The sequence below is a fragment of the Aotus nancymaae genome, unplaced genomic scaffold, assembly GCF_030222135.1.
Source record: "Aotus nancymaae isolate 86718 unplaced genomic scaffold, 86718_ANA_hifiasm-v0.15.2.pri h1tg000014l, whole genome shotgun sequence".
Taxonomy (NCBI): domain Eukaryota; kingdom Metazoa; phylum Chordata; class Mammalia; order Primates; family Aotidae; genus Aotus; species Aotus nancymaae.
The window spans coordinates 124,540,904-124,568,076 of record NW_026988425.1 but is presented as its reverse complement, the minus strand read 5'-3'; the positions used below and the strand labels follow the sequence as shown (position 1 = coordinate 124,568,076).

The following is a 27,173-nucleotide window of genomic DNA, read 5'->3' as shown; positions in this document are numbered from 1 at the left end:
GCCTGGCTCTAAAGCATGCTCCACTGACACCAGACCTACCCCACCAAGCAGCGCCCATCCCAGTGGGTTATTGTGAAAGAAGGAACAGAGGACAGTCATCAATAGCATGGGATTCAAACTCACCCCACAATATGTAAAATTAATTACATATTTTCTAGCATAAAATTTTCCATTGCCTATAATGGGGTCTGCAAACTTTTTCCATAGAGTTCCATAGAGTACATCTTTTTAGTTTTGTGGGCCATAGGGTCTCTGTTTTAACTCCTCAACTCAGCCAGGTGCAAAAGCAGCCATAGACAATATGCAAATGAGTGGATGTGGCTGTGTTCCTGTAAAACTTCATTTACAAAAACCAGTGGCAGACCACATTTGGCCCATGGGCCATAACTTGCAGACCTCTTGTCTACACAAACATAGGGATGCACTTGCACTCCTTCAGCAAAGATTGAGCATCCACTGAAGACCCCAGCACCATTCACTAGTGTAAGTCACTCTCACTTGCAATGTGACAGTGGCTTTTCCCCAGCAGTCAGCGACTACAGTCAGCCTGAGTCCAGCAGCTGCACATCCTTCTATCTCTCTGGCTGGGATCATGCTGCCTGGGAAATTCAACGGTCTTAAGGATGTTGTTGGATTGATGGCTGCTCTTAGAGAGATGGCAGATAGTTGAGCAGCCATCTTCAGCAAGTGTGGCATTTCCGTCAACTGTGGATTAACCTGGAGACTCTCCTAATACCCAAGTAGGGGGTGAGGGCTGAGGGCATATGATGGCACACTGATAAAGGCAGAATTAGAATAGAGTGGGTAACATTCATCACATTGTGGAAGTATTACTAGGCTATACAATTCGGAAGAGGATTAGAAGTCTAGCAACTCCAATTAAATTTCTCTAGACATACTTAAGTGTTTGAAATTTTAAAATAATCTAGTCTTTTTTCCCCATCAGTTATTAGAATTAATAAAATGTAAGGTCAGGAGCGCTGGAGAGAGTGATGATCCCTTGCCTTAGTCTATCTGGGCTACTATGTCAAAATACAGTAGCTTGTGAAGCTTATGAACAACAGAAATGTATTCCACACAGCACCGAAGGTTGGGAAGTCTAAGATCAGGGAACCAGCGTATTTGGCGTCTAGTGAGGGCCCATTTCCTGCTTCATAGATGGCACTGTCTTTCTCTATCACCTTGGAGATTAGGTATCAACATATGAATTTTAAGAGAGAACACAAACATTCGGCTCATAACAAACTTCTCTCACATGGCATGTACAGAGGGATATTTTACTTCAATTCCTATAATATAATGTCTTGCATAAAGAATAAAGGAATTCGATCAAACCAGTTCAAAAAAATATGACAGCAGGTGGAAATGGCTCGTTCCCTCCCTTGGGTCTCTGCATGTAGTTGTCATGCGCAGCTCCATTTCTGTTACGTGGTAAAATGCCTTTTCTCTTCTTTCCTGCAGATGGATGGTTTCTAGTGTGCTTCCAAACCCCACCTCGGCCGAGTGTTGGGCAGCACTTCTACATGATCCTATGACTCTTGATATGGACGCAGTCCTGTCAGACTTTGTTCGGTCCACGGGGGCAGAACCTGGTCTGGCCAGAGACCTGCTGGAAGGTAAGCCCACCTCCTTGTCCTCACACCACTATTCTGGGCATAACGTCTTTCCAAACAAGATTTTCAATACCTGACAACAGTGGTACTTGGACGGTATTTGGACTCTCAAAAATGAAAGTGTTGCTGATAAAATTATTTTTGTTATTTTTATTTGGGGTATGAAATAAACCACCCAACACCTGACAGTAAAATTGCATGAAGCACTAATTGGGCTTTGCCTTGTGTTATATCCTACCAATATCGAGTCAAAATTTATCAACAATTATTACATTTAAGAAAATATATTCAATGGAGCAGAAATTATAAAACACTCAAGAAAATACTTTTGTGGGAGACCTTAGTTTCATATCTGTCTTAGCTGAGACAAAAATACTCTAGGCCAGGGTTGTTGGTAGAAAAAGCACGTACTATCCAGTAAAGTTGCTGGGAATAATTCACAAGTAAGAAGTCAGCCTTCATCCTCCCGCTTTTCACTGAGATATCATTTGCTGTGTGAGAGATGTGTATAATCTGTATGTATGTTTTCAGAAACTTTATTCAGATATAATCATAGTGAACTAAAATTAAAGTTTAGTTTCTGTGTCTCTAAAATGGATTTACCTTTTTTTTTTTTTTTTTGGTGGTAGCAGTGGTATGTAAATAAAGGACCAGTTACAACTTCTCAGGACAGTCAGCTGTGTGAGAGGACAGAACTTTGCTTACTCTTTACTTCAAATGTAAAAACTGCAATTTGTGGAGTTAGTGAATATTTGGTCAAGAACTGTAAGTCACAATGATTCTTTAAGTCACTTAGGGAAAATAAGCATTATCGTGCATTTGCAGAAGTGGAGAAAACTATTCAGTCATACTGAAAATTAACAACCACCTATTGGAGGAGTCTCAGAAAATGGGAATGGCAAAAGCATAGTTTTTAAATTTTCCCTAACCTCTCAGAATTTCAAACCAACTCCAAGTTTAGAATATAATATGCTGAGAGTTTTTGTGATCTGTGGAAATCAAACTATGATTCTCCCTTCCTGCTATTTATATTATATAATGTCTCCCTTTCCATTTCCATTATTTTTGTTAAGTGGGCAGTAGCGTGGAGAAGTGGGCTTGGAATTAGGTTGGCAGTGAGACCTGAGTTTGAGTTCAGATTCAGCCACTTATCAACTATGAGACACAGCACAAATTATTTTACTTCCCTTACCCTCAGATTTTTTTCTAGGTTGAGCTTAACCCACCTTACAAGGTGACTGTGAATATTAGAAGTTGTGATATAAAATGTGTGGTAAAGAAGCAGCGTGTAGCAGATGCTCAAGAAAGTATAGAAGACCATGGTTGAGGTGGCCATTATTGTAATTAGTACTAACATCAATATTGATGTCTGGACAGCCTTACATAGGAAGCAGATGTTGTCTCTTTATTTTTTTACTTATATTTTTCATATTAAGATACAGAAATATTGAGTTTTTTGTGTCTAGTTCCATGAACTTTAACACATATATGGATTTGTGTTATTACTACCACTTTCAGGATACAGAATTACTTGATCACCTCCAGATTCTCTGTCCTGATATCTTTTATAATCAGACCTCCCCTACCCCCAACCACTGGCAATCAGTGCTCTATTTTCTATCACTAGTTTTGTCTCTTTGCAAGAATGTCAAATAAATGTCCTGCAGAGCCTAATCTTTTGAAACTGGCTCCTTTTCACTCCATAAGATTATTTTGGGACTCACCAAGTCATATGTCAGTAGCCCGTTCCTTTTTGTTGCTGAATAGTATTCCATTCTGCAGGTGCACCACAGTTTATTTATCCACTCATCTGTCCTGGCACATTTCTGTTGTTTTCAATTTTTGGCAGTTATGATTAGAGCTTCTAGAAATGTTTAAGAACAGGATTTTGTGAATATAGTTTTAAGTTTTCTAGGCTCAATACATGTTGACCTTGTAAGAAACTGCTAACCTGTTTTCCAGAGTACTGTGCCATTTTGCATTTCCACCAGCAATGTCTGAGAGCTCCAGCTGCCCACATCCGTGTCAGCACTTGGTATTTCTTCCTTTTTCGTTATTTCATTTTAACCATTTGATAGCTGTGATGGTATTTCTTCATGGTTTTAATTTTTATTTTCCTAATAACTAATGACATTGAAAAGTTTCATGCTATTTATTTTCCCTCTTTTTATTCTTTTTCATGAAATGTCTGCTCAAGCTTTTTGCCTATGTCTAAATTGAGTTGTTTACCTGAATTTCAAGAGTTGTTTACATATTCTGAGCATAAATCCTTTGTTCAGATACATGATTTGCAAATATCTTCTCCCAGACTGTGCTTGACTTTTCAGTCTCTTACCAGGGCCTTTCACAGAGCACAGTTTTATCTTCTCATGCAGTCCAACTGACTTTTTTCTGGCATAGATCATGCTTTGAGTGACATATTTGAGAAATTTTGCATAACTCCAGGTCATGAAGATTTTCTCCTAGTTGGTCTTTTAAGAGTTTTATATTTTCATGTTTTACATTTAGATCTACAATCCATTTGAGTTGATTTTTGTATAATATGTGAGATTTAGGTCCAGATTCTGTTTTATGCATATGCCTATCTAATTCTTTCAACATCATTTATTGAATATATCTTTCTTCTTCCATTAAAATTGAATTGCCTTTGCATATTTGACAAAAAGCCAACTGAGGGTATTTGTAAGGAATATATTTCCAGACAGTGGTTCATTTCTGTTGATCATTATGTCTGTTCTTTTATCAACATTGTGCCATATTGATTTCTGTAGATTTGTAATGAGTTTTAAAATCAGATAGTGTGATTTTTCTAAATTTATTCTTCTTTTTCAAACGTGTTTTAGGTTTTTTTTTTTTTTTTTTGCCTTTCCGTGTGAATTTTAGGATCTGCTTGCCTCTAAACAACTAAAATAGAAAACCCACTGGATGAGCTCACAGATTTAATTTTTAAATTTTTTAAATAAAATTTAGTTGTTAAATTTTTTCATTTCTAGTATTTCCACTTAGTTCTTCATATCTTCTATTTCTTTGCAAGAATTTCTGTAATTTTTAAGAGTACCCTCCTTTACTTATACAATATTTTTAACAACGTCTTGAAAATCTTTGTGAAATAATTCCGAACTGTTTTGCTGAGATTTTGACTACAATTTTAATAAATCTACAAGTCAATCCTATGTTGTATCTTTCAGTCCATGAAGGAGTGCCATAATTTCTATTTACTTGGGCCTCCATTAAGTCCTTTCATCAACATTTTATGGTTTTTGGCATATAGATCCTATACATGTTTTGTTATATGTGTATGTGGGGTGGGGTTGTGAGCTATTGTACATGGTTTCTTTTTTTATTTCAGTTTCTACTTGTTTATTGGTAATATACAGAAATATAATTGATTTTGTGTGCTGATCTTGTATCCTGCAATCTTGCTAAATCTAAACTCAGTTTGTTATAGGAGGGCTGTGTGTATGTGTGTGTGTTTGTGTGTGTGTGCGTGCGCATGTGTGCACGTGTGTGTTCCTTGGGATTTTCCACATAGGTGATCATATTGTCTCTGAATAAGGACAGTTTTATTTCTTCCTTTCCAGTCTCTAAGTCTTTCTGGTTTTCTTGGCTTTTTTTCACTGATGAGGACTATTCAAAAGGTTGAATAGGAGTGTTAAAAAAGAAGATCCTTGCCTTGTTCGTAATCTCTGAGAAAAGCAATCTGTCACCATTAAGTAGAATGTTGGCTGTAAGTTTTAGTAGATGGTCTTTATCAGGTGAAGGAAATTTCTTTCTATTCCAAGTTTGCTGAGAGTTTTATAATAAATAGATACTGAATTTTTAAAATTAATAAACTGATTTTTTGGCTTTAAACTATTACTATACTAGATTAAACTGATTGCCTTCTAGTGGTAAACCAGACTTTCAGCCATTTTTTTCCATGTTTCTATGTTCTGCCTTTTTTTTCTTTCCTTATATGTGCACTCAGATGATAGAAAGCTCAGACCTTTTATTACCTAAGATCTTTATGGTTCTGCTCAAGTTTTTCAATCTTTGTCTGTTGTTCAGATTCAATCATTTCTATTTATTTATTTATTTATAAATTTACTACTTCCTCCATCATCTTTATTCCATTAGTGAGCCCATCCAGTGGGTTTTCTATTTTGGTTGTTAAATTTTTTCATTTCTAGTATTTCCACTTAGTTCTTCATATCTTCTATTTCTTTGCAAGACTTTCTGTATTTTTTGAGAGTACCCGCCTTTATTTGTACAATATTTTTAACAAATGCTTGAAAATCTTTGTCAAATAATTCCAATATCTGTTTCATCTCAAGAGTAGCTGTTGAGATTTCTCTGGCTTTTTGTATGCTGAGTATGCTTTCAGTATGCTAATTGTATCCTAGACGCTTTAAATACTGTGTTTTGAGATTCTGGTTATTATTAAAATCTTACAGTGAATATTATCATATTTAGTTTAGAAGATAACCCTCCAAATGGACTACAAATTCCAAGTTCCCTCAAGACTTGTATGGTTTGTGATTGCTGTGAAAAGTCTTTGAGCAGTGGATCTGTCTCACACAGGTGCCACCTAGTGGCCAGCCTGGGACTCTGGCAATAGTCTAGCCCACATTTCAGCACTCAAAAGTCTACGTCATCTGTGTAGGGTCAGATCCATACATGTAGAGCTCAAGGGTAAGCCCAAGAGTTCATGAGCAACTTTCAGGGGTTGCTCTCCCAAAGCCCTTCCTCATTGTAACCTTCTCAGTAGTGTCTGGGTCCCTGGGCTTACCTTTTTGGCCCTCCAGCCAGCTTGGGTGGTGGAGGCTTGATTTACCCTACTCCCTGGTGCACTTGACTGCGCTAGGTCGGAGCTAAGCAGCCAGATGCCAGAGAGAAAAAGCATCAAGGTTTTCCCCACCCTCTGGGGACCTCAGACCCTCTGGTTGGAAAGGAAGTTTGCCCGGCCTGATGACTTTAATTCTCTGCCATTTCTTACTAGGGCCACAAAATTTCTGGGGCACAGAGAAGAAAAAATTTTAGAAGAAAAAGGAAAAAACAGGATACATTAAAGATTTCCAGAGCTTCTCAGAACGTTAGAGACCCCTTTCCTGTTTCTGCGCCCAAGTTGGTGAGCTTTTCCTGGAATTAGTGCCCACTCTGGGTTAGGAGCTGCACTGAGTCCATGCTGGGGAGACTGGAGTTAGGGGAAGTGTCTCACTCACCTCCAGCTCTGTGGCGCTTCCAACAGTGGTCTCCTTCCTGCATCGGCCTGCTGCCATTTACTTTCCTGAGCCTAGTCGCTGCTGCGTGCACCACTCCATCCAGGGGTCCCGACTGCACCCAGTGGGAGAGAGGGTGGCAGTGGCGAGTGCTCACCTCACCCACTGCTGGGTCCTGCCCTAGGCTTTCACAGGTAAGAAGACTGTGGTTCCATGTGTATGATGGATTCTTCAAGGTGTCAGTTATTTGGGTGAAGATTTATCTAAAGCCAGTGTTTCAAAGAATGAAATATTTTTGTTGTAAGTCCTCAGAAAGATCTATACTGGAAGTATGTCAATAATATAGGAATTTAGAGGGGAAATGTCTAAAGGGAAATAAATCCTCATGATAGCAGAAGCTGAGTATAAGGTACATGGCCCTCTTTTGTGACTTCTTATATTTTTATTTATTTCAAAATAAAAAGTTAAAAAGCACTGCAATGATGGGAATCACAGTACAGTAGAGGGAGGCCAATAAGAGGAAGGAGGAGCAGAGTCTGATCACAACCTTGGTAAACTGAGGCAAGACAGAGTGAACGTGAACACTTACCTGCCTCTAGACAGAAGCGGGTGGCCTTGCCTATTTGCCTACTTCCTGTGTTACCAAATCAAACTTGGGTCTGCCCCCTGGTGCAGCAAAGCCAAACACTGACATCAAGATTGCAGTGAGAGAAAGTGAGAAGTTTATTGCAGGGCACCAAGCCAGGAGAATTGGGCAGCTCATGTTTAAGCTCTGAACCCCCCAATGCCATATAGGTAAGCATTTTTAAAGGCAGTGGGAGGCCGGGCTCAGTGGCTCATGGCTGTAATCCCAGCACTTTGGGAGGCCAAGGTGGGCAGAACACCTAAGGTCAGTAGTTCGAGACCAGCCTGGCCACATGGTGAAACCCCATCTCTACTAAAAATACAAAAATTAGCTGGGCATGGTGGCAGGTCCCTGTAATCCCAGCTACTCAGGAGGATGAGGCAGGAGAATTGCTTGAACCCAGGAGGCGGAGGTTGCAGTGAGCCGAGATCATGCCATTGCACTCTAGCCTGGGCAACAAGAACAAAACTTCGTCTCAGATAATAATAATAAAATAAAGGCAGGGGGCAGAAGTTACAGGCAAAGTCATAAATCAATACACAGAGACTATACATCAGTTTCACCTAAAAAGACAGGACATCTTGAAGCAGGTGGAGGGCAGAGGGCACAGGTGGATTCGAAGATTTTCTGATTTACAGTAGGTTAAGGGGATGAAGCTTTGTCTGCAAATTTGGGATCAGCAGAAAAGAATGTTAGCTCTGGCCTGTGGAAGTGACCTCCTCCAGCTCCCTCAAGAAGAAATTTAGAACCAAGACTGGTGGTCCAAGTTCAGTCCTCAGTTTCCCCTGTCTGAGGTCTACATGCCAGCAGATGGCACTTTTCATTTGATGGGGGTCCTGGTTTCTGGAAGTCAACTCAAGGACATGTGTTAAAATGTTATCTTTAGTCTCTATAGGGAACTTTGGTCTATTTTGTGACTTTAACTTCCCTAGCTATTGTTTTCAGTTATTCTTCCCTTCTTGCTTAAGTTGCTCATTTACTCCTCAGGGCTGGAGAGGTGCCTTTGAAGGAACACAAAATTTCCTTTTATTTCCATGCTTGGGGTCAGGTGCCCAGCAGGACCCTAACAGGGGTCTCTGCTCCATCTCACCTAATATCAGCCCCTTGCATGTCCCTGAAGTGGTTCTCCAAAACAAAATCAATTCAGGTAACTCCCTTTCCTCACATTTTTCATACGTCCCCCACCCCCCAGTTACCTGCAAAATAAACTTCTCCACCACGTACTCCAGCCCTTCAGCATCTAGTCCTATTCCATCCCTTCCCTCATCACCTGGGGCTTCCCTTCACCATCCCTTTCCCAGACAGGGCAGCCACCTCTGCGCTTCTGCCTCCGCCCATTGCTGCTGCTGCTCCTCCCCCTCCACACACTGCCTCCCTGTTAAAATTCAGCTCTTCCTCCAGGATGGGTCATGAACTCCCGGACAGCAAGGACCATACAAGGTTTTGTTCACTCTTTGCCCAACACCCTGCACATATGAGTCCCTCAGTAGAGTGATCTATTAATAGCTGCTTGGCTACAGTGATGAACAGCCAGACGATAATCCTCGCGCACATGGAGACAGATGTAAATAAATTATATAGCGTGTTAGCCGTGAGTGCTGTGGAGGTAACTAAGTCAGGGAGAAGGAAGCAGGTATGAGTGTGTACAGTTTTAAATTAGGGTTGTCAGGGAAGGCTTCACTAAAAAAAAGCATCTGAACAAAGATTTGAGGAGGTGAGAAAGCAAGCCACGTGGATGTCTGAAGGAAGAAGTTTCTGTGAAGAGGTAAGGATTCATCGATCATTCCTTGCCCTCCTGTGGAACTTTGTGGACTTCTGCTGCAGCATGTATTTGGTTGTGCCTTATTTTATGATTCATCACATGCTTATCAAGCTAAATTTGCCCAGTCTTGAGCACATGCCACTGATTTACCAGAATTCACTGTACAATTAGAGGACTGCCGTGGGCAAATCCCACACCCCTGAATGGGAACAAAAAGGTGGTCTAGGGACCATGAATCCTAAGCAGGAGTTACTACTCGACCACCAGCTGTGATGGCCTTCTGCTGGGGCTGGGACTGTCTTGTCAGTGGGTCTAGAAATACTGAAAGGAAACCGTTGGCTACTCTTCCAAGCATCCTGTTCCACTGAGGAGAGCGCTGCCATTAGACCAGACATATTTGGGAAAAAAAGGCCAAAAAAAAAAAAAAAATCAAAATAAACCTCTCCAGCTCAGAATTCTCAGATACTTCCTCTAGCCTGGCACCACTCAGGAAGACACATTCTTCCTTTAGAAAGATGAATATGTTTAAATACTCTTAAAACAAACAGACCCATTAAGACCGTTTGCGGTGAGTTTCCTTGCGTCAGGCTGATCAATTAAGTAGATCTTATTTCCCTCCTTTCCTTCCTATTGGGGAAGCTTGTAATCCCCAGATACCATCACTGGCCTATTTTATTGGTTTTACTCAAAAGTCTGTGCCATTGTGGCTGCTTGAAATTAAACACTTCCGCCAGGTGCAGCGGCTCACACCTGTAATGCCAGCACTTTGGGAGGCTGAGTCGGGTGGATCAGAGGTCAGGAGTTCGAGACTAGCCTAACCAACATTGTGAAACCCCATCTCTACTGAAAATACAAAAATTAGCCAGGCATGGTGGCACGTGCCTGTAGTCCCAGCTACTCGGGAGTCTGAAGCAGGAGAATTGCTTGAACCCAGAAGGTGGAGGTTGCAGTGAGCCAAGATCTCACCATTGCACTCTAGCCTGGGGTGAGACTCCTTCTCAAAAAAAATACAAATAAAAGAAATTAAACACTTCCTCTCTGGAAAGCCAACCACATTCATCCCAGCATCCTTCTTGGTGTCTGCGTACAGATAAAGCCTCCCCATTCCCCTGTGCCTCCCGTCACTTTATGTTCTTCCACTTTGCTTCACTTACGTGCTCACCAGTCCAGGGCTCCCTGAGGTCCAGGAATTCCATGTTATTCCCTTTCACATGACTGAGAGCCCCGGCACTGTGGATGAGCTGTCCTGAGTGGGCACTCAGTAATGTGGGCGAAACTGAATCAAGCTGAAGAGGGAAGAAGCAAAAGAACAACCAGAAGCCCTTTCTGATAGTGTAGCTCAGATTCAGAGTCATGTCGTTAAACACTTTTTAAAATAAAAAATTAGCTGTGCAAACTGAAATCAATTTAAATTATTTTCTTTGATTAGACAGGAAAAAGGAGGCTGCTACATATTAAGAACTCCCACTTAAGCCAAACCTTCGTGTTTCCAATCTGCAAGCAGGCACTGAGGGGCTCTGGGCTGCGAGTGGGAGGGAAGAAAGAAGAGAAGAAGGCCCTGCCTTCAAGATCCTTCCTGCCTAAAGCAATCTATAGGCAGCTGGGTTCTAACAAAATTTTTATTTATAAAACAGGCAGCCAGCCAGCCTATGGGCAGTAGTTTGCCAACCTGTGCTGTAGATTAAAAAAGGCTTAAGAGATCTATCAAACAGTGATAATGTATGCACATTATTTGAATATTGATTCCAACAAACTGAAAAAGAAAAATTATAAGAATCTGAGAAATGTGTGCACTTAACATTTATTGGATATTAAAGAATAACTACTTTTAGACATGATATTTTTATTGTGATAGTGGTAAGAAAAATAAGGTACATACTGACATGGATGGATGAAGTAATAGGGGGTTTTCTGGGGACAGGCAAATGAGTGGGAGAGGAAATGAAACAATATTATCCATGAGTTGATTTTTATTAAACCTGAACAGTGGATGCAAACAGGTTTATTATAAGTGATGGACAAATGTTTCCATAATAAAAAGTTTTAAAACAGACAGCACCAGAAAACCTCTGCTTCCAGCCAAGATGAAGTATCAGAATGTGGGTGTGCCCTCTTGCCTGAAAAAGAAAAAGATAAATATGATAAACAAGTTACTAAACATCAGATCATGAAGGACAGTGGTTCCCAAGAGATTGTAAACAAACAAGGTTAGCCCTGTAATTGCCCAGCTCACTGCCAGGAGAAAGTTTCTAATATGTGGTACAGGGAGGAGGAAGCCAAAGGAAGCCTGGCCGACTCCACAGTGGGAGGAGACAGAGCTTAGATTCCCAGGAGTCCAGGAGGCTGCAGTTCACAGGTCAGAGCCTAAGAGAGGAGACAGCTACACAGAGAGAGAACTGCAGCGATTCACAGAGCGTTTGCCTCTGCCACTCAGCCAAGGCTCACCAGCACCTGCATGTGAGGAAGCTATATGCAGCTGGGCAGAGAACCGCCTAAGAAGATTAGAGGGAACAGTGCCCAGGGCAGAGACAGAGCCAAGGAAAGGGCCTGTGTCCACCAGCCAGGCCGGACAAGCACTGAATATAATACCTAGAAGGATCTTGCCTCAGTAATTGGGAATAATTAGCCCTATAATAAAAACTTTCCTAGAACTGGGTACAGTGGCTCATACCTGTAAATCAATACTTTGGGAGGCCAAGGCAGGAGAATCGCTTGAGGACAAGAGTTCAAAACTAGCCTGGACAATATAGCAAGACCTCTGTCTCTATAACAATCTTCTAAAAATTAGCTGGGCATCATGGCATATGCCTGTGCTCCTAGCTACTTAAGAGGCTGAGTTGAAGAGATCACTTGAGCCCAAGAATTCAAGGTTATGGTGAGCTATGATGGCACCACTGTACTCCTGCCTAGGCAACACTAAGATCTTGACTCTAAAAAAATAAAAATAAGTAAAATAAACCACTCTGATCACACCTAATGAAACTTAAAAGCAAGAAGCAAGATCTAAAAGGATCAAAGTAAAATGGCCTTGTTACCTGACACAAAGTTCTTGGTCTCACAGCCAAGGAAATCAAGGACATGGCCACACCAAGGGTGAGGTTAGAGCAGAAGCAGAAGTTTAATAGGCGAAAGAAAGATAATAGTTCTCTGCAGCAAAGACGGTTCCCGAAAAGGGTTGCCATTCATCAGTGAAATGCAAGGGTTTTTATAAACTAGCTAGCAGGGAGGCGGTATCTTATCTACATAGGGCATGAAAAAAACAGTTAGGACCAGGTGTGCCATCTGCATAGAGTGTGAATCTCTGGCATCCCCCACCCCACCCTTTTATTATGCAGGCAGATCTTTTGCCTGAGCTACTCCACATTGCTTTCCTACTGTGTATGTGCTTAAAAAGGGGAGGTGGAGCCCCCATGGTGGACATGCCTGACTCCACGTACCCTTGCTGTCTGCAGCTGCAGGCATCCCCCATGCAAGCCTTCAGCTTCCTTATCTGTGTTTGCAGCCCGAACTTCCAGGCTGTTCTTTGTTAGAAGAGAAGTGATTTTCTGGGCTGCTTTTTGGTAGAAGGGAAGTTCTGCCAAGGACTCTCTGCCCTAACTATCTGCCTAGCTAGTCTCTTTTTACCTCCTCTCTCAAGAGTATTTCCAAGAAATGTAGCTTCATTCTACAACAAAGCTCAATAATAGTTATAGAAATATAAACTTGTCCAGCACCAAATAATGCAAAAGTCTTGCTGTCTGGCACCCAACAGAAGTTATCAGGAATGTGAAGTAGCAGGAACATAGGATCCATAATAAAGAGAAACTATTCAATCAAAGTCAAACCAGAACTGGCAGAGATGTTAGAATTATCAGACAAGGGCACTAAAAGTTATTATAACTGTATTCTGTAGAACAGAATAAGGTACATACTGACATGGTGTTCAAATGTTTAAGTAAAGATAGGGAAGATACTTTTTAAAGCCCAAATTGAACTTCCAGAGATGAAGACTACATCTGAGATGAAAAAGTAACTCAATGGAGTTAACAGCAGATTGCTTATTACAAAAAAAAAAAAAAAAAGATTAGTGAATGTGAAGACATAGCAATGGAAAAAATGCAAAATGAAACACAGAGTTAAAATAGAAGTAAAGAAATATTAAAGGCATCAGTGAAAGCCAGGTGTGGTGGTGCATCCCTGTGATGCCAGCTACTTGGGAGGCTGAAGCAGGATGATTGCTTGGGCCCAGGAATTTGAGGTTAGCCTGGGCTACATAATAAGACTCCCACCTCTAAAAAGCATAAAATAAAATAATTAAAAATTAAAGCATCCATGAGGTGCGGGAAAATGTAAGCAGCCTAAAATAAGTCTAATTGGAATCCTTGAAGGAGAGGCATAAAAAAAAGGAAAAAATTATTCAAGGACACAAACAGTACCTATAAGAAAATGTAAAAGTTAAACACCTTTATTAGAAAAGAAGCAAGGCCCCAAACCAATTACCTTAATTTTTACCTTGAAAACTAGAAAAAAAAAGAGCAAACTAAACCCAAAGTAGAGAGAAGAAATAAAATAATAAAGACCAGAACAAAAAACAATGAAATAGTAAACAGAAAAATAGTAGCGAAACTCAGTGAAACCAAAAGTGGGTTCTTTGAGATCGATAAAATTGATAAACAGATAATAAACTGATAAACAGATAATAAAATTGATAAACAGATAATCAGATGAAAAAGAGATGCAAATTAACAATATCAAGAATGACAGAGATGACCTCAGTACAGATTCTCAAGATAGTAAAATGATTACAAAGGAATATTATAAACAATTATGTGCCAATAATTATATGCAACAACTTAAATGAAATTCACAAATTATTTGAAAGGGACAAAATACCACCTATGCAAAAATAAATAAATAAATGATTTGGATAGCTCTATATTTATTAAACAGATCTAAGTTGTGGTTTAAAACTTTCTCACAAAGAGAACTGTAAGCATCAATAGCTTCGTTGCTAAATTCTACCACAATATATAAAGAAAAAATTATACCAGCTCTTCCAGAAAATTGAAAAGGGATTATTCTTCCCAACTCATTCATTCTTTGGGCCAGCATTACTTTAATACAAAACCAAGAAAGACTACAGACAAATATTCCTCATGAAGAAAAATGTGAAAACACTGAACAAAATTTTAGCAAATTGAATTTGGCAGCATATAAAAAGGATACTACATCATGACCAAGTGAGTTTCATCCCAAGAATGAAAAGCTAGTTTAACATTCAAAAGTCAATCAACATAATTTTTCATATTAACAAACTGAGAAACAGAAACTACACAATCACATCAGTAAATACAGAAAGAGCCTTTGGTAAAATCCAGCATTCATTCCTGATTTTAGAAAACACTCAGAGAAATAGGAATAGAAGAAAACTTCCTCAATCCTACATAAAGTATTTACAAAAGAGCCTATAGCTAACTTGACACCTACTGATGAAAGAAAGCTTTTCCCCAAAGATCAAGAGGGAGATAAGGAAGCCTACTTTCACCACTTCTATCCAACATTTTCCTGGATATTCTAGCCAGTGAAGTCAAACAATAAATTATAATTAAAAAGCATCCAGATTGGAAAAGAAGAAGCAAACTATCTTTATTCACAGGTGACATGATGACATAACATAGAATATCCAATGGAATTTATAAGCATTTTTTGGAACTAGTAAGTGAACTTAGCAGTTCACTTAGAATTTATTTTAAAAATAAATTTTAGGCCGGGCGCGGTGGCTCAAGCCTGTAATCCCAGCACTTTGGGAGGCCGAGGCGGGTGGATCACGAGGTCAAGAGATCGAGACCATCCTGGTCAACATGGTGAAACCCCGTCTCTACTAATACAAAAAATTAGCTGGGCACGGTGGCGCGTGCCTGTAATCCCAGCTACTCAGGAGGCTGAGGCAGGAGAATTGCCTGAACCCAGGAGGCGGAGATTGCGGTGAGCCGAGATCGCGCCATTGCGCTCCAGCCTGGGTATCAAGAGCGAAACTCCGTCTCAAAAAAATAAATAAATAAATAAATAAATAAATAAATAAATAAATAAATAAATTTTAAAAATACTTTTTTCAGTAGCATCAAAAAATATGATGTAAGAATAAATTTAACACTAAAACTTCAAAACATTGCTTAAAGAGATGAAAAACCTAAGCAAAGGGCTAAATGTACCATATCCATGGGTCAGAAGACTCAATATTGTTAAGATGTTGGTTCTTCCCAGATCACTTTAAATTCAGTACAATCTCAATAAAAATTCAAGCCATCTTTTTATGTAGAAATTAACAAACTGACTTTAAATCCAAGGACAGAGAATAAACAAAACAAACTTTGAAAAAATTGGAATAAAGTTAGAAGGTGTATCAGTTGACTCTCACATTGCTGTGAAGAAATACCCAACACTGGGTAATTTTTAAAGGAAAGAGGCTTAATTGACTCACAATTCCACATTACTGGGGAGGCCTCGAGAAACTTACAGTCTTGGTGGAGGGCAAAGAAGAAGCAGGCACCTTCTTCACAGGGCAGCAGAACAAGTGAGTGCAAGTAGGGGAGTTGCCAGACACATAAAACCATCAGATCTTGTGAGACTCACTCATTATTCATAAGAACAGCATGGGGGAAACTGCCCCCATGTTCCAGTTACCTCCACTTGGTCCTGCCCTTGACAAAGGGATGGGAGCAGATTATGGAGATTACAATTCAAAGTGAGATTTGGGTGGGGACATAAAGCCAGACCGTATGAGAAGGCTAACAACACCTGATATTAAAACTTATAAAAGTACAGTAATCAAACTGTGATGTCGATCAAGTGTGCAGCGTGAGGGCTATCATTAATAATGTTGCATTGTATACTGGAAAATTTGGTTTTAACGTACACACATATGCACAAAGGGGTGACTGTAAATGATGAGTAAGTTAATGTGCTTGACTATAATAACCGTTTCACTATGTATAAGTGCATCAGAACATCATGTCATATACCTTAATATGTACAATAAAGTACTTTAATGGAAAGAATTAGATCAGTGAAACAAATTGGAAGTTAAGAAACAGTTCAAATATATGGACAACTAATCTTCAATAAGGATACAAAAGTAATTCAGTACAAAAAATAATATTTTCGGCCGGGCACGTTGGCTCACGCCTGTAATCCCAGCACTTTGGGAGGCCGAGGCAGGTGGATCACGAGGTCAAGAGATCAAGACCATCCTGGTCAACATGGTGAAACCCCGTCTCTACTAAAAATACAACAAAGTAGCTGGGCATGGTGGCGCGTGCCTGTAATCCCAGCTACTCAGGAGGCTGAGGCAGGAGAATTGCCTGAACCCAGGAGGCGGAGGTTGCGGTGAGCCGAGATCGCGCCATTGCACTCCAGCCTAAGTAACAAGAGCGAAACTCTGTCTCAAAATAATAATAATAATAATAATAATAATAATATTTTCAACAAATGGGATAATTGGATTTTCATATGCAAAAAAAATGAACTTTGGTTTACATCTCATTCATATACAAAAATTACCTTAAAATGGATGCTGGTGGAGGATGTTGCCTCAATGTTGATGGCTAACTGATCAGGGTGGTGGTTGCTGAAGGTTGGGGTGGCTGTGACAATCTTTTAAAATAAGACAACCATGAAGTTTGATGCATTTGATTGACTCTTCCTCTCATGAAAGATTTCTCTGAAGCATGTGTGATGCTGTTTGATAGCATTTTACCCACAGCAGAACTTCTTTCAAAATTGAAGTCAGTCCTCTCAAACCCTCCTGCTGCTTTATCAAATAAATTTTGTAATTTCTAAATCCTTTGTTGTCATTTCAGCAATGTTCATAGCATCTTCACCAGGAGTAGATTCTATCTCAAGAAATCACTTCCTTTGTTCATCCATAAGAAGCAACTCTTCCACTTGGATCATGAGATTGCAGCAATTCAGTCACATCTTCAGACTCCTCTTCTAATTCCAGTTCTCTTCCACCACATCTGCAGTTAATTCTTCCACTGAAGTCTTGGACCCCACAAAGTCATCCATGAGGGTTGGAATCCACTTCTTACAAACTCCTATTAATATTGATAGTTTGACCTCCCATGAATCACAAATGTTCTTAATGACATCTAGAATTGTGAATCCTTTCCAAAAGGTTTTCAGTGTACTTTGCCCAGATCTATCAGAGGAGTCACTACCTATGGCAGCCTTATCAAATGTATTTCTTAAATAATAAGTGTTGAAAGTCAAAATGGCTCCTAGATCCATGGGCTGCAGAATGGATGTTGTATTAGCAGTCATGAAAAGATTGATCTTGTACATCTCCATTAGAGCTCTTGGATAACTAGACACATTGTCATTAAGCAGTAATATGTTGAAAGAGATCTTTCTTTCTGAGCAGAATGTCTCAGTCAGCTTAAAATATTCAGTAAACCAAGGTATTAACAGATGTGCTGTATCCCATCTTCCTTGTTGCTATAGAGCACAGGAAGAGTAGATTTAGTGTCATTCTTAAGGGCACTAGAATTTTCAGAATGATAAATGAGGATTGGTTTCAACTCAGTCACCAGCTGCAGTAGCCCCTGTCTGTAGAAGCCAGGCATCGACTTCTCATCTGGCCTAGATAATATCTTCTTCCAATAGAAGGCTGTGTTGTCTGCATTGAAAATCTGTTGCATAGTATAGCAACCTTAATTAGTGATCTTAGCTAGAGCTTCTAAGATCTTGAGATCTTGCTGCAGCTTCTCCATCAGCACTTGCCATTTCCCCATGCACTTTTATGTTATTGGAGATGGCTTTTTTCCTTAAACCTCATGAACCAACTTCTGCTAGCTTCCAACTTTTCTTCTGTAGCTTCCTCACCTCTCTTAGCCTCCACAGAATTGTAGAGAGTTAGGACCCTGCTCTGGTTTAGGTGCTAGCTTAAGGGAATATTGTGGCTGGTTTGATCTATCCAGACCACAGACTGCTGAAACTTTCTCCATATCAGCGATAAGACTGTTTCACTTTCTTATCATTTGTGTATTCACTGGAGTAGCACTATTAATTTCTTTCAGTAATTATTCCTTTGCATTCAGAAGTTAGTTAACTGTTTAGTGCAGGAGATCTAGCGTTCAGCCTATCTCAGCTTTTGAAATGCCTTCCTCACTAAGCTTAACCATTCCTAGCTTTGGATTTAAAGTAAGACATGAAACTCTTTTTTTTTATTATTTGAACAACTTAGAGGGCATTGTAGGGTTGTTTATGCACTAACTTTAATATTGTTGTGTCTCAGGGAATAGGGAGGCCTGAGGAGAAGGAGAGAGGAGAATGGCTGGTCAGTGGAGCAGTCAGAACACACACAGCGTTACTAATTTCATTGGTGTGTGTGTCTGTGGTTCATGGTGCCCCAGAACAATTACAACAGTGACATCAAAGGTCACCGAGCACAGATCACCATAACAGTTAGAATCCTAATGGAAAAGTGTGAAATATTGTGAGAATTACCAAAATGTGACACAGAGATGCAAAGTGAGTGCGTGCTGTTTGAAAAATGATGCCAGTAAACTTGTTCAGCACAGGGTTGCCACAGACCTTTAATTTGTAAAAAGAAAATGCAGTATCTGCAAAGGGCAACACAGTAAAACAGTGAGGTGAGGCATGTCTGTATGTGCATGTGTCTGCTTCTCAAACTGTAAACGTAAATATCTGCATTTTATTCAATGTCAATTGTATAAAGCAATTAAATTTTTAAAAGGACAGATGCAGACAGCACCTGGCATCTGGTATAGGGTGTATCATTTTCCTGTTTATGGCAGGAATGGCCATGCCAACTGTTTTCATGCTACCGGAGACCAGCCGGCAGGTGGGGGGGGCAGTGGCTCCCTGTGCCAATCCTGAGTATGCAGGTGACAGTGCAGGGAGAGTGCCCTTCCCACACGGCCCCTCTTTGTAGCCACCACTGTTCCTGCAAACACTGGGCAGCCTGAAGTGAATTAACAAGACAGTTTTTAGATCTTCACTTGTTTGTGTGTCTCACATGTCACATTTAACCTCCAGTTACATCAACATTTTCAAACCCTACTTAGGCATCTTAGAATTGTATCATTTATGTTCTTTTATGTTGAATAAAAGAGTTAGTGCACGCCCCATATCTGCTTTCTAAAACTTCTAGGCTGGAATTAGTGCCTTCACACTCCATCCCTGGAAGCACCAGGTGCCATCCTCAGTGCAACGGCCAGGCAAGGCCAGGGCTCTCTGCCCCTGAGTCTCTCCCCACCTGGTTCCATTGGCTGCTGGGAAGGATGTTTGCATGGGCCATCTTTGTGTTTTTAGGCAGGAAATATTATTTGCTCCACTAGCTGTAGGTCTTACTAATTCACTGTGCAATCTTCAACAACTTTCTTGATCTTCTTGCTCTGTTTTCTCATCTGTAAAATTGAGGGCAGTGAGCAAGGCAACCCGGAGGTCCCAGGAGCACCGAGGTAGTGCTGGTATTTAGTACCAGGCTGTTCTAAGAGGAAATGGGGGCTACTCGGGGTCAAAACAAAGGAGATTCTTTCTAGATGGAAAAAGAGTAGCGATGGGTCAAAACTTGCCAAGGACTATGAATGGAGCTTTGCCTGGGGCTTAAAAGCTTTGGTCCAGACTTGGAGGGACCCAAACTCCTTGCTTTAAAAGGCAGAAACCGAGAACCACTAAGGACCTAGCACTTGCTGACGGCATCCTTGGAGTTTAGGGTGGTTAGAGCTGATTTCCTTCCTGTCACATCCAGTAAGGCTGGGAATGGTTGGTTGCCAGAGGCAGGTCCTAGAAGGCGGGAAGAGTCCTATCTGTGTTCCTGGGGTCCCAACCTTGAAGAAAGCTTGCTGTCCCTTTGTCATGCCTCACACTCCCTTTGGGTAAAGCCAGACAGACACCTTCAGGAGAAAAGGGCCCCAGACTGAGATCGGGACACTGGGGCTTTCTGGGTGGGGCAGCCCTGCTCTGGGGACTCCATCGCTGGCCTCAGGGCACTCATGCCCTGGTGTAGACATGCAAGAACATTGCCTGCTGTCTACAGGGCAGATGGGCACTGTGCCGGGAGAAGCCTGTGGGAAGGGAAGCCTGGAGGGATGAGGAGGGACCTCGGGCCCTGAGCATACACAGAGGGCCTTGACAGACAGCCGTGTGGCGGGTGGAGGCGGAACACAGAGCACGCGCCGCAGCTTGGTGGCAGGGACATGTATGCTGTATAAAGGCAGGAGTAGGTCCAGGTGCCCCGAGAAGAGCGTGTGTGGAGAAACGTCGTGGAAGAGGAGACACCAAGGAAGACCTGCTGCAAGCTCTCGGCTAGTTTGTGTGATGTGCAGAAACTGCACAGACTGGCTTTGTTGGCAATGGCAGAGAGAGGGTGTTGCATTTTTCTCTTTCTAATTTGCTTTTGAGGCCTCTCTGTTTCTCTGGAGAGTGGCTGTGAACTCCAACCCTGCCCTGACAGGGCTGGAGGGGAGGTGATTGTGCATGTTTAGGATGTGCCTTCAGGGGGTACTTCTTTATCCTGGTGGATGGCAGAATCCCTGTGTCTGACCTGTGCCCAGGTCTCTCTCACGGGAAACTTGTTTACGCTGGCAGATACCCTTGAGTCTCTTGTCTGTGTCCAGTGTATTTATTTATTTAGTCTACCAAGATAGCCACTCTCTAGGATAGCTCTGAATTTGGAACAAGTTAGGTTCAGGGGTGTTGGTTGAGTGAGACACAGAGGAGTCCACTCAACAAAACATGAAACACCAGGAGCTGTGAAAATGGACAGTGTGCACTGTTTTGTGTCTGGTTTTTCCACCAAGCACGTTTCTGAAATTCATCTATGTTGAGTGTATTAGCAGTTCATTTCTTTTGAAGAAAGAATGAAGTGTGGAAGTAGTGTTTCATTACGTGGCTATACCTCAGTTGTTGTTGTTGTTGTTTTTATCCATCACTATTTGATGTGCATCTGGGTGGTTACTAGGTTTGGCTATTATCAGTAACGCTACTATAAACATTCCTATACAAGCTCTTTTATGGAGAGGTGGCTTTGTTTTTCTTGGGTAAACACCTAGGAGTGAATTATCTGGATCCCAGGTAGATGTAGCTGGTCATAGGCAGATGTATGTTTAGTTTTACAGAAACTGCTAGACCTTTTAAATTGTGTTTATGTTGTTTTATATACCACTGTAACAACATACAAGAGTCCTGGTTGCTCCATCATCTCAGACGTTTAGTGTTGTCAGTCTTTTTAACTTTAGCCATTCTGGTGCGTTCATATGTCATTCCATCGCAGTTCTTGTTTTTTTTAAATCAGGAATGTTTAGTCAAAGTCTGATGTTATGGTGTACTAGTTATCTATTGCCACATGCAAAATCATCCCAGAACTTAGCAGCCTAAGACAACCATCATGTATTTTTTACACCATTTCTGAGGATCAGGAATCAAGGGTGGTGTGACTGGCTCAGGGTCCTTCTCGAGGTCGCAGTCCAACTGGGGCTGCTGGACCTTCCTCCAGGCCCCCTCACAGGGCTGCTAGTGGCCTCAGTTCTTCACTTGTAGCCACCAGGAGACCTCAGAGTGTCACCACAGCTGCCTCTTCCTTGGCTACCTGGACAACCTCATAAGGCATCAGTTGACTTCCCCCAGAGCGACTGATGAGAGAGAAAGAGACAGCTTACAGTGGAAGCCACAATCTGTCATGGAGTAGTCTTGGAATTGACATCACATCACATAGGCTATAATCCATCGGTCATAGAGACTAACCCTAGTATGAAGTGGAGGGAGCTGCACAGATGGAGTCTTGGGTGCTATCTTGGAGGCTGGCCACCCCACCCGGAGAAGGTAGAAGGAGCCGCTCAGGGAGGCAGATTGTAATCAGGATCCATAGGAGCAGCAGGCAGCCCGTGTGTTTCTGTGAACTTTGCTGAAGCCAGCTAGGACAGCCTGAGTTTCACTCATCACCATTCTCTGGCCTCCTGGGGTCACTGAACCAAGTAGTTTAACGTGCCAAGCCTTAGTTTCTGCAGTTATAAAATGGTGGTATGATTGAATGAAATAGGGTATCTGCAGCACTAAAATGGAACATAATAGGGCCTGAACAGAGGACAGTTATGAATGTTTCCATACAAAATGCAAGTTTATGTCCTTCATCCATGGTCGTTTTCTCTGATTTTACTTTTGAGGACTAGATGTGCCCAAAGTCCCTCTGGGGCCAACCCAGTACACTGATGAAAAGCCCTTGGAAAAAGGCAGCTTTATCATCATTTTCTTTTTATTTCCCAATATTTGGGAAGTTTTATTCCTTCTGTTTCCATGTGTCCTCTGCCTAACTAGTCATGGTGAGTCCTTGGATAGTATTCTCCATGGTTTGTTGTGAAGTGTTAATGCTTACATTGCAATCTTGCAGCTTTTAGCATACGTTCCTCTTCTTCATGCGTGAATAATTTTGCTGATTATAATCAGGTCTCTAAGCGTAAGCACCACTGATTTTAATTTCATGTTAAATTTATACTAAGACTGACTCATAATGGTCAGACTAATCTGAAAGGTGTAAGTGTATAAAACTACATACTCGTGTGCTTAGTTCCTGCTTGTTTACATTTTGTTACAAATTAACAGCTTTTTAACGTCAAATATATTCCAAGTAGCCACCTTACATGTGATACTGCCAAACTTATTACAAAGCAAATCCAACAAGACAAAGTCAAAATATTTCAAAATTTCTTATTGAAGTACTGCATATGTTAATACTGGAAATTATAACATAACTGTACAACTTAATGAATTCTCATAAAGTGTAGCATTGGTGCAAATATCATTGAAATCAAATTAAACAATGACTATCAGCAGCCAGAAATCTCTTTCCTTCCCTCTTCCTTTCACTACACCCTCTTTCTCCCCAAAGGTAACTACAACTACAGTCATGGCCTTGGTCTTGTTGTTTTCTTTTTTCATAACACCTCGGGTTAGTCTTTCCTGTGCGTGAGCTTTGTATACATGGAATTGTGCAGCATATGTTCCTGGGTGTCTGCCTTCTTTTACACATAGACACATGGATATAAATGCAGATAAGTCTTGCCAGAGTTATCAGTTATTCTGTGTCTTTCCGAAGAACCATCTTTTGGCTTCGTTGATTCTCCTTATCGGTTCTGGTCTATTTCACCAAAATCTGATGTTATCATCATAAATGTTTGATATATTTGGTTTTATATCTGTCCTCTCAGCATTTGTAAGTTTTTTTTCTTGGTCTTGCTGTTTCCTTTTTTTCCTTCTTTATTTGTCGGTTTAATTTGCTATTTCTTAAAACTGTTTGAGATAGATACTCAGATCAGGGATTCACAAACTTTTTTCCATGACAGGGCAGATAGTAAGTACTTTGGGCTTTGCAAGCTGCACCTGCTTTCTGTGTCACAGATGCTTTCTTTTAAACTTAAAATGTAAAAGCTGGCCAGGTGTGGTGCTTCACGCCTGTAATCCAAGCACTTTGGGAGGCTGAGGCAGGCAGATCACCTGAGGTCAGGAGTTCAAAACCTGCCTGGCCAACATGGTGAAACCCCATCTCTACTAAAAATACAAAAATTAGTCGGGTGTGGTGGTGCATGTCTGTAATGCCAGCTACTTGGGAGGCTGAGGCAGGAGAATCACTTGAGCCTGGGAGGTGGTAGTTTCAGTAAGCCAAGATCACGCCACTGTACTCCAACTTGGGTGACAGAGAGAGACTCTATCTCAAATAAATAAATAAATAAATAAATAAATTTCTTAAAATGTAAAAGCTATTCTTAGTTTATGCATTGTACAAAATCGGGGCAGAGTGGAACTGGCCCATGGGTCATAATTTGCAAACCCCCAATTTAGATTATTGAGGCCCAGCCTCTTCTTTTCACATATATGTAAATGGTTATATACACTTCCAGTTAATTCCTCAGTGTGTAAGGATTTTCCACTTCTCCTTTTGTTACTGATTTCTGTCAAGCACACACACAAGACAAGGCAAGGGCAAGGTCTGTCTGATTCAACCAGTAAGGATGAGACAGGCCACTTTTAGATGCAGACGGTTTATTACTTACGTAGACAGTGAGGGAGAGAGTAGCCCAGGTGCCAGCTCCCAGGTCCTCGTTCCACATGCCAGAAAGCAGGACACTGAAACAAAAGGGACAGCCTGCTGCATGAGTTGTGCAAGACCCCATTGCTGAGGAGCCTGTTCTGTGCAGCAGCTGAGAGGTTTTACATCTTTATTACAGTTTGATTTTCACTAATGTCTATTGTCCTGAGGGGGCGGGCCCATACCTCCTCAGAACAGTGAGGCCATGATGAGCTGTCTCATGACTGCTTTGTAGGGGAGAGAGCAAAGTGAGGGAGAGGCATCCTCAGAGCAGTGCCTGACAGACCTCCCGTCTGCCCCTGTGCCAGGAGGATCCCAAGGCATTCTGCCAAGACTCAGACTGCAGTTCAAGCCTGTGCCTGTGGGGTTGTTGGTACCTGGAAAGTCACCTGGGCACGATGGCACAGCCAGTCCCCTACAGTTCCCTGTCCTCTGCCAGTTGGTCAGAGAAGAGGGTGTGAATGATTTCAGCCTTTTGAAATTTGGGACTTGCTTTATGGCCTAGCATATGATCAGTTTTGGTAAAGGTTTCATGTTCACAAAGAAACAAAAAGTAGGTTTTGTGATTCTTGGTGCAGTGATCTGTTATGTTAATTGGATCATGTTTTTCATGTTATTTAAATCCATACTGATTATTTTTGTCTGCTTGTTCTATCAGCTATTGAAAGCACTTTGTTAAAACCTCCCACTTTGATTGTGGACTTGTATATTTCTCTTTTATTTTCTGTTGATTTTTCCTTTGTATAATTTGAGATTAAGAATATTTAGTCAGCTGGGTGCAGTGGCTCATGTCTATAATCCCAGCCCTTTGGAAGGCTGAGGCGGGCGGATCATGAGGTCAAGAGGTTGAGACATCCTGGTCAACATGGTGAAACCCCATCTCTACTAAAAATACAAAAATTAGCTGGGCTTGTTGGCGCACGCCTGTAGTTCCAGCTACTCAGGAGGCTGAGGCAAGAGAATCACTTGAACCCAGGAGGCGGAGGTTGCAGTGAGCCGAGAGCGCATCACTGCCCTCCAGCCTGGCAACAACAACAACAACAAAAAAAGAATATTTAGTCTTGTCGTAATTTCCTGTTGGTCTGATATTTTATCATTATAAACTTTTTTCTATCTTTATTAAAGTTTTATTTTCATCAGTGTCAACTTATCTGACATTGGTGTTTCTACATTAACTTTTTTGATTAGTGTTTGCATGATATATTTTTAAAATCATTCTACTTTCAACCTTTGCGACAGTTTGTAATTCAGATGTAAACGATGTAAAATTAAGGTTTTTAAAATCCAGTCTGATCATGTGTTTTACTTGAAGCCTTTTAGTTTACCTGCATTGGATGCGGTAACTGGTCTGGTTGGTTAAAGATCTGACATCTCATTATTTGCTTTTGTTTGCCCTTTTGTTTCCTTTTCATCTCTCTTGCCTTATTTTGTATAAATCAAAGTATTTATTAATTTTCTGTTCTATTAGCATCTTCCTGATACATTGTTTTACTGTTCTTTTGGTAGTTACAATAGAGGTTACAATATACATCCTTGACTATAGAGTTTCCCTTAAAATAGTACTTGCATCACACTTTGGACAATTCAAGAAACTTAGAACTTCTGAACTCCGTTTATCCTTTCTTGCCTTGTTTATTAATGTTGTCCCGTAATTTGATTCTCTCTCAAATTCCACAGGGAAATACTATTCTCTATAGGGCCAATACCCACATAGGCTATAATGATTTTCCGTTGTTCTTTATTTTTTTTCCTGCAGCTCTGAGCTTCAATCTGAGATTATTTCCTTCTACCTAAAGAACACCCTTTAGTATTCTCTGTAGTGTGGTCCTCTGATGATAAGTGTCTGAAATTTTTTTTTATTTTGCCTCTGCTTTTAAAGAAGAATTGTACAAGATACGGGACTATAGGCTGGCATGTATGTATTTATTTTTGCACTCTGAAGATATTCCATTTTCTTCTAGCTTTTATTATTTCCATTTAAAAGTCGAGGTAGTCTTTTTTCTTATCCTGTTTCTAGAATATTTTCCTTTATCATAGGTTTTCAGCAGTTTTATTATAACATGTAAACTTGCACTTTTCTCATATTTATGCTCCTTGGGGTTCATATCACTTCTGAATCTGTGGCTTGATATCTTTCATTAATTTAGAAAATTCTCAATCATTATCCTGTTTTTCTTTGTTTTCCATATGTTTTTGGGGAACAGGCGGTGTTTGGTTATATGAATAAGTTCTTTAGTGGCGATTTGTGAGATTTTGGTGCACCCAACACCTGAGCAGTAATACAGTGCACCCCATTTTTAGTCCTTTTATCCCCCACCTTCAATTTTCCCCCAAGTTCCCAAAGTCCATTGAATCATTCATATGTCTTTTATCCTCATAGCTTAGCTCCTACAAATCAGTGAGAACATAGGATGTTTGTTTTTCCATTCCTGAGTTACTTCACTTAGAATAATAATCTCCAATCTCATCTAGGTCATTGTGAATGCCCTTAATTCATTCCTTTTTATGACTGAGTAGTATTCCATGACATACTGAGTAGTATTCCATATATATTCCTAGGTGCTTTATTTATTTATTTTTTTCCCAGCTATTATAAAAGGGGTTGAGTTCTTGATTTGATTCTCTGCTTGGCTGCTGTTGGTGTATAGAAGAGCTACCGATTTGTGTACATTAATCTTGTATCCAGAAACTTGCCTGAATTCTTTTATCGGTTCTAGGAGCTTTCTGGAGGAGTCTTCAGGGTTTTTGAGGTAAACAGTAATATCATCAGCCAACAGTGACAGTTTGACTTCCTCTTTACCAATTTGGATGCCCTTTATTACTTTCTCTTGTCTGATAGCTCTGGCTAGGACTTCCAGTACTATGTGAAGAGGAGTGGTGAGAGTAGGCA

At 40.7% G+C, this 27,173-nt stretch overlaps 1 protein-coding gene across 1 annotated transcript in view; it reads left to right on the top strand.

Moving 5' to 3' along the window:
* Positions 1 to 27,173, top strand: part of OTUD7A (OTU deubiquitinase 7A) — a 285,170-nt gene that overhangs the window by 166,135 nt on the left and 91,862 nt on the right. Inside the window, exon 4 of the mRNA XM_064376338.1 lies at positions 1,462 to 1,616. Coding sequence (XP_064232408.1) covers positions 1,466 to 1,616 — 151 coding nt within the window. The 5' untranslated portion in view covers positions 1,462 to 1,465. The remainder of the gene's footprint in view (positions 1 to 1,461; positions 1,617 to 27,173) is intronic.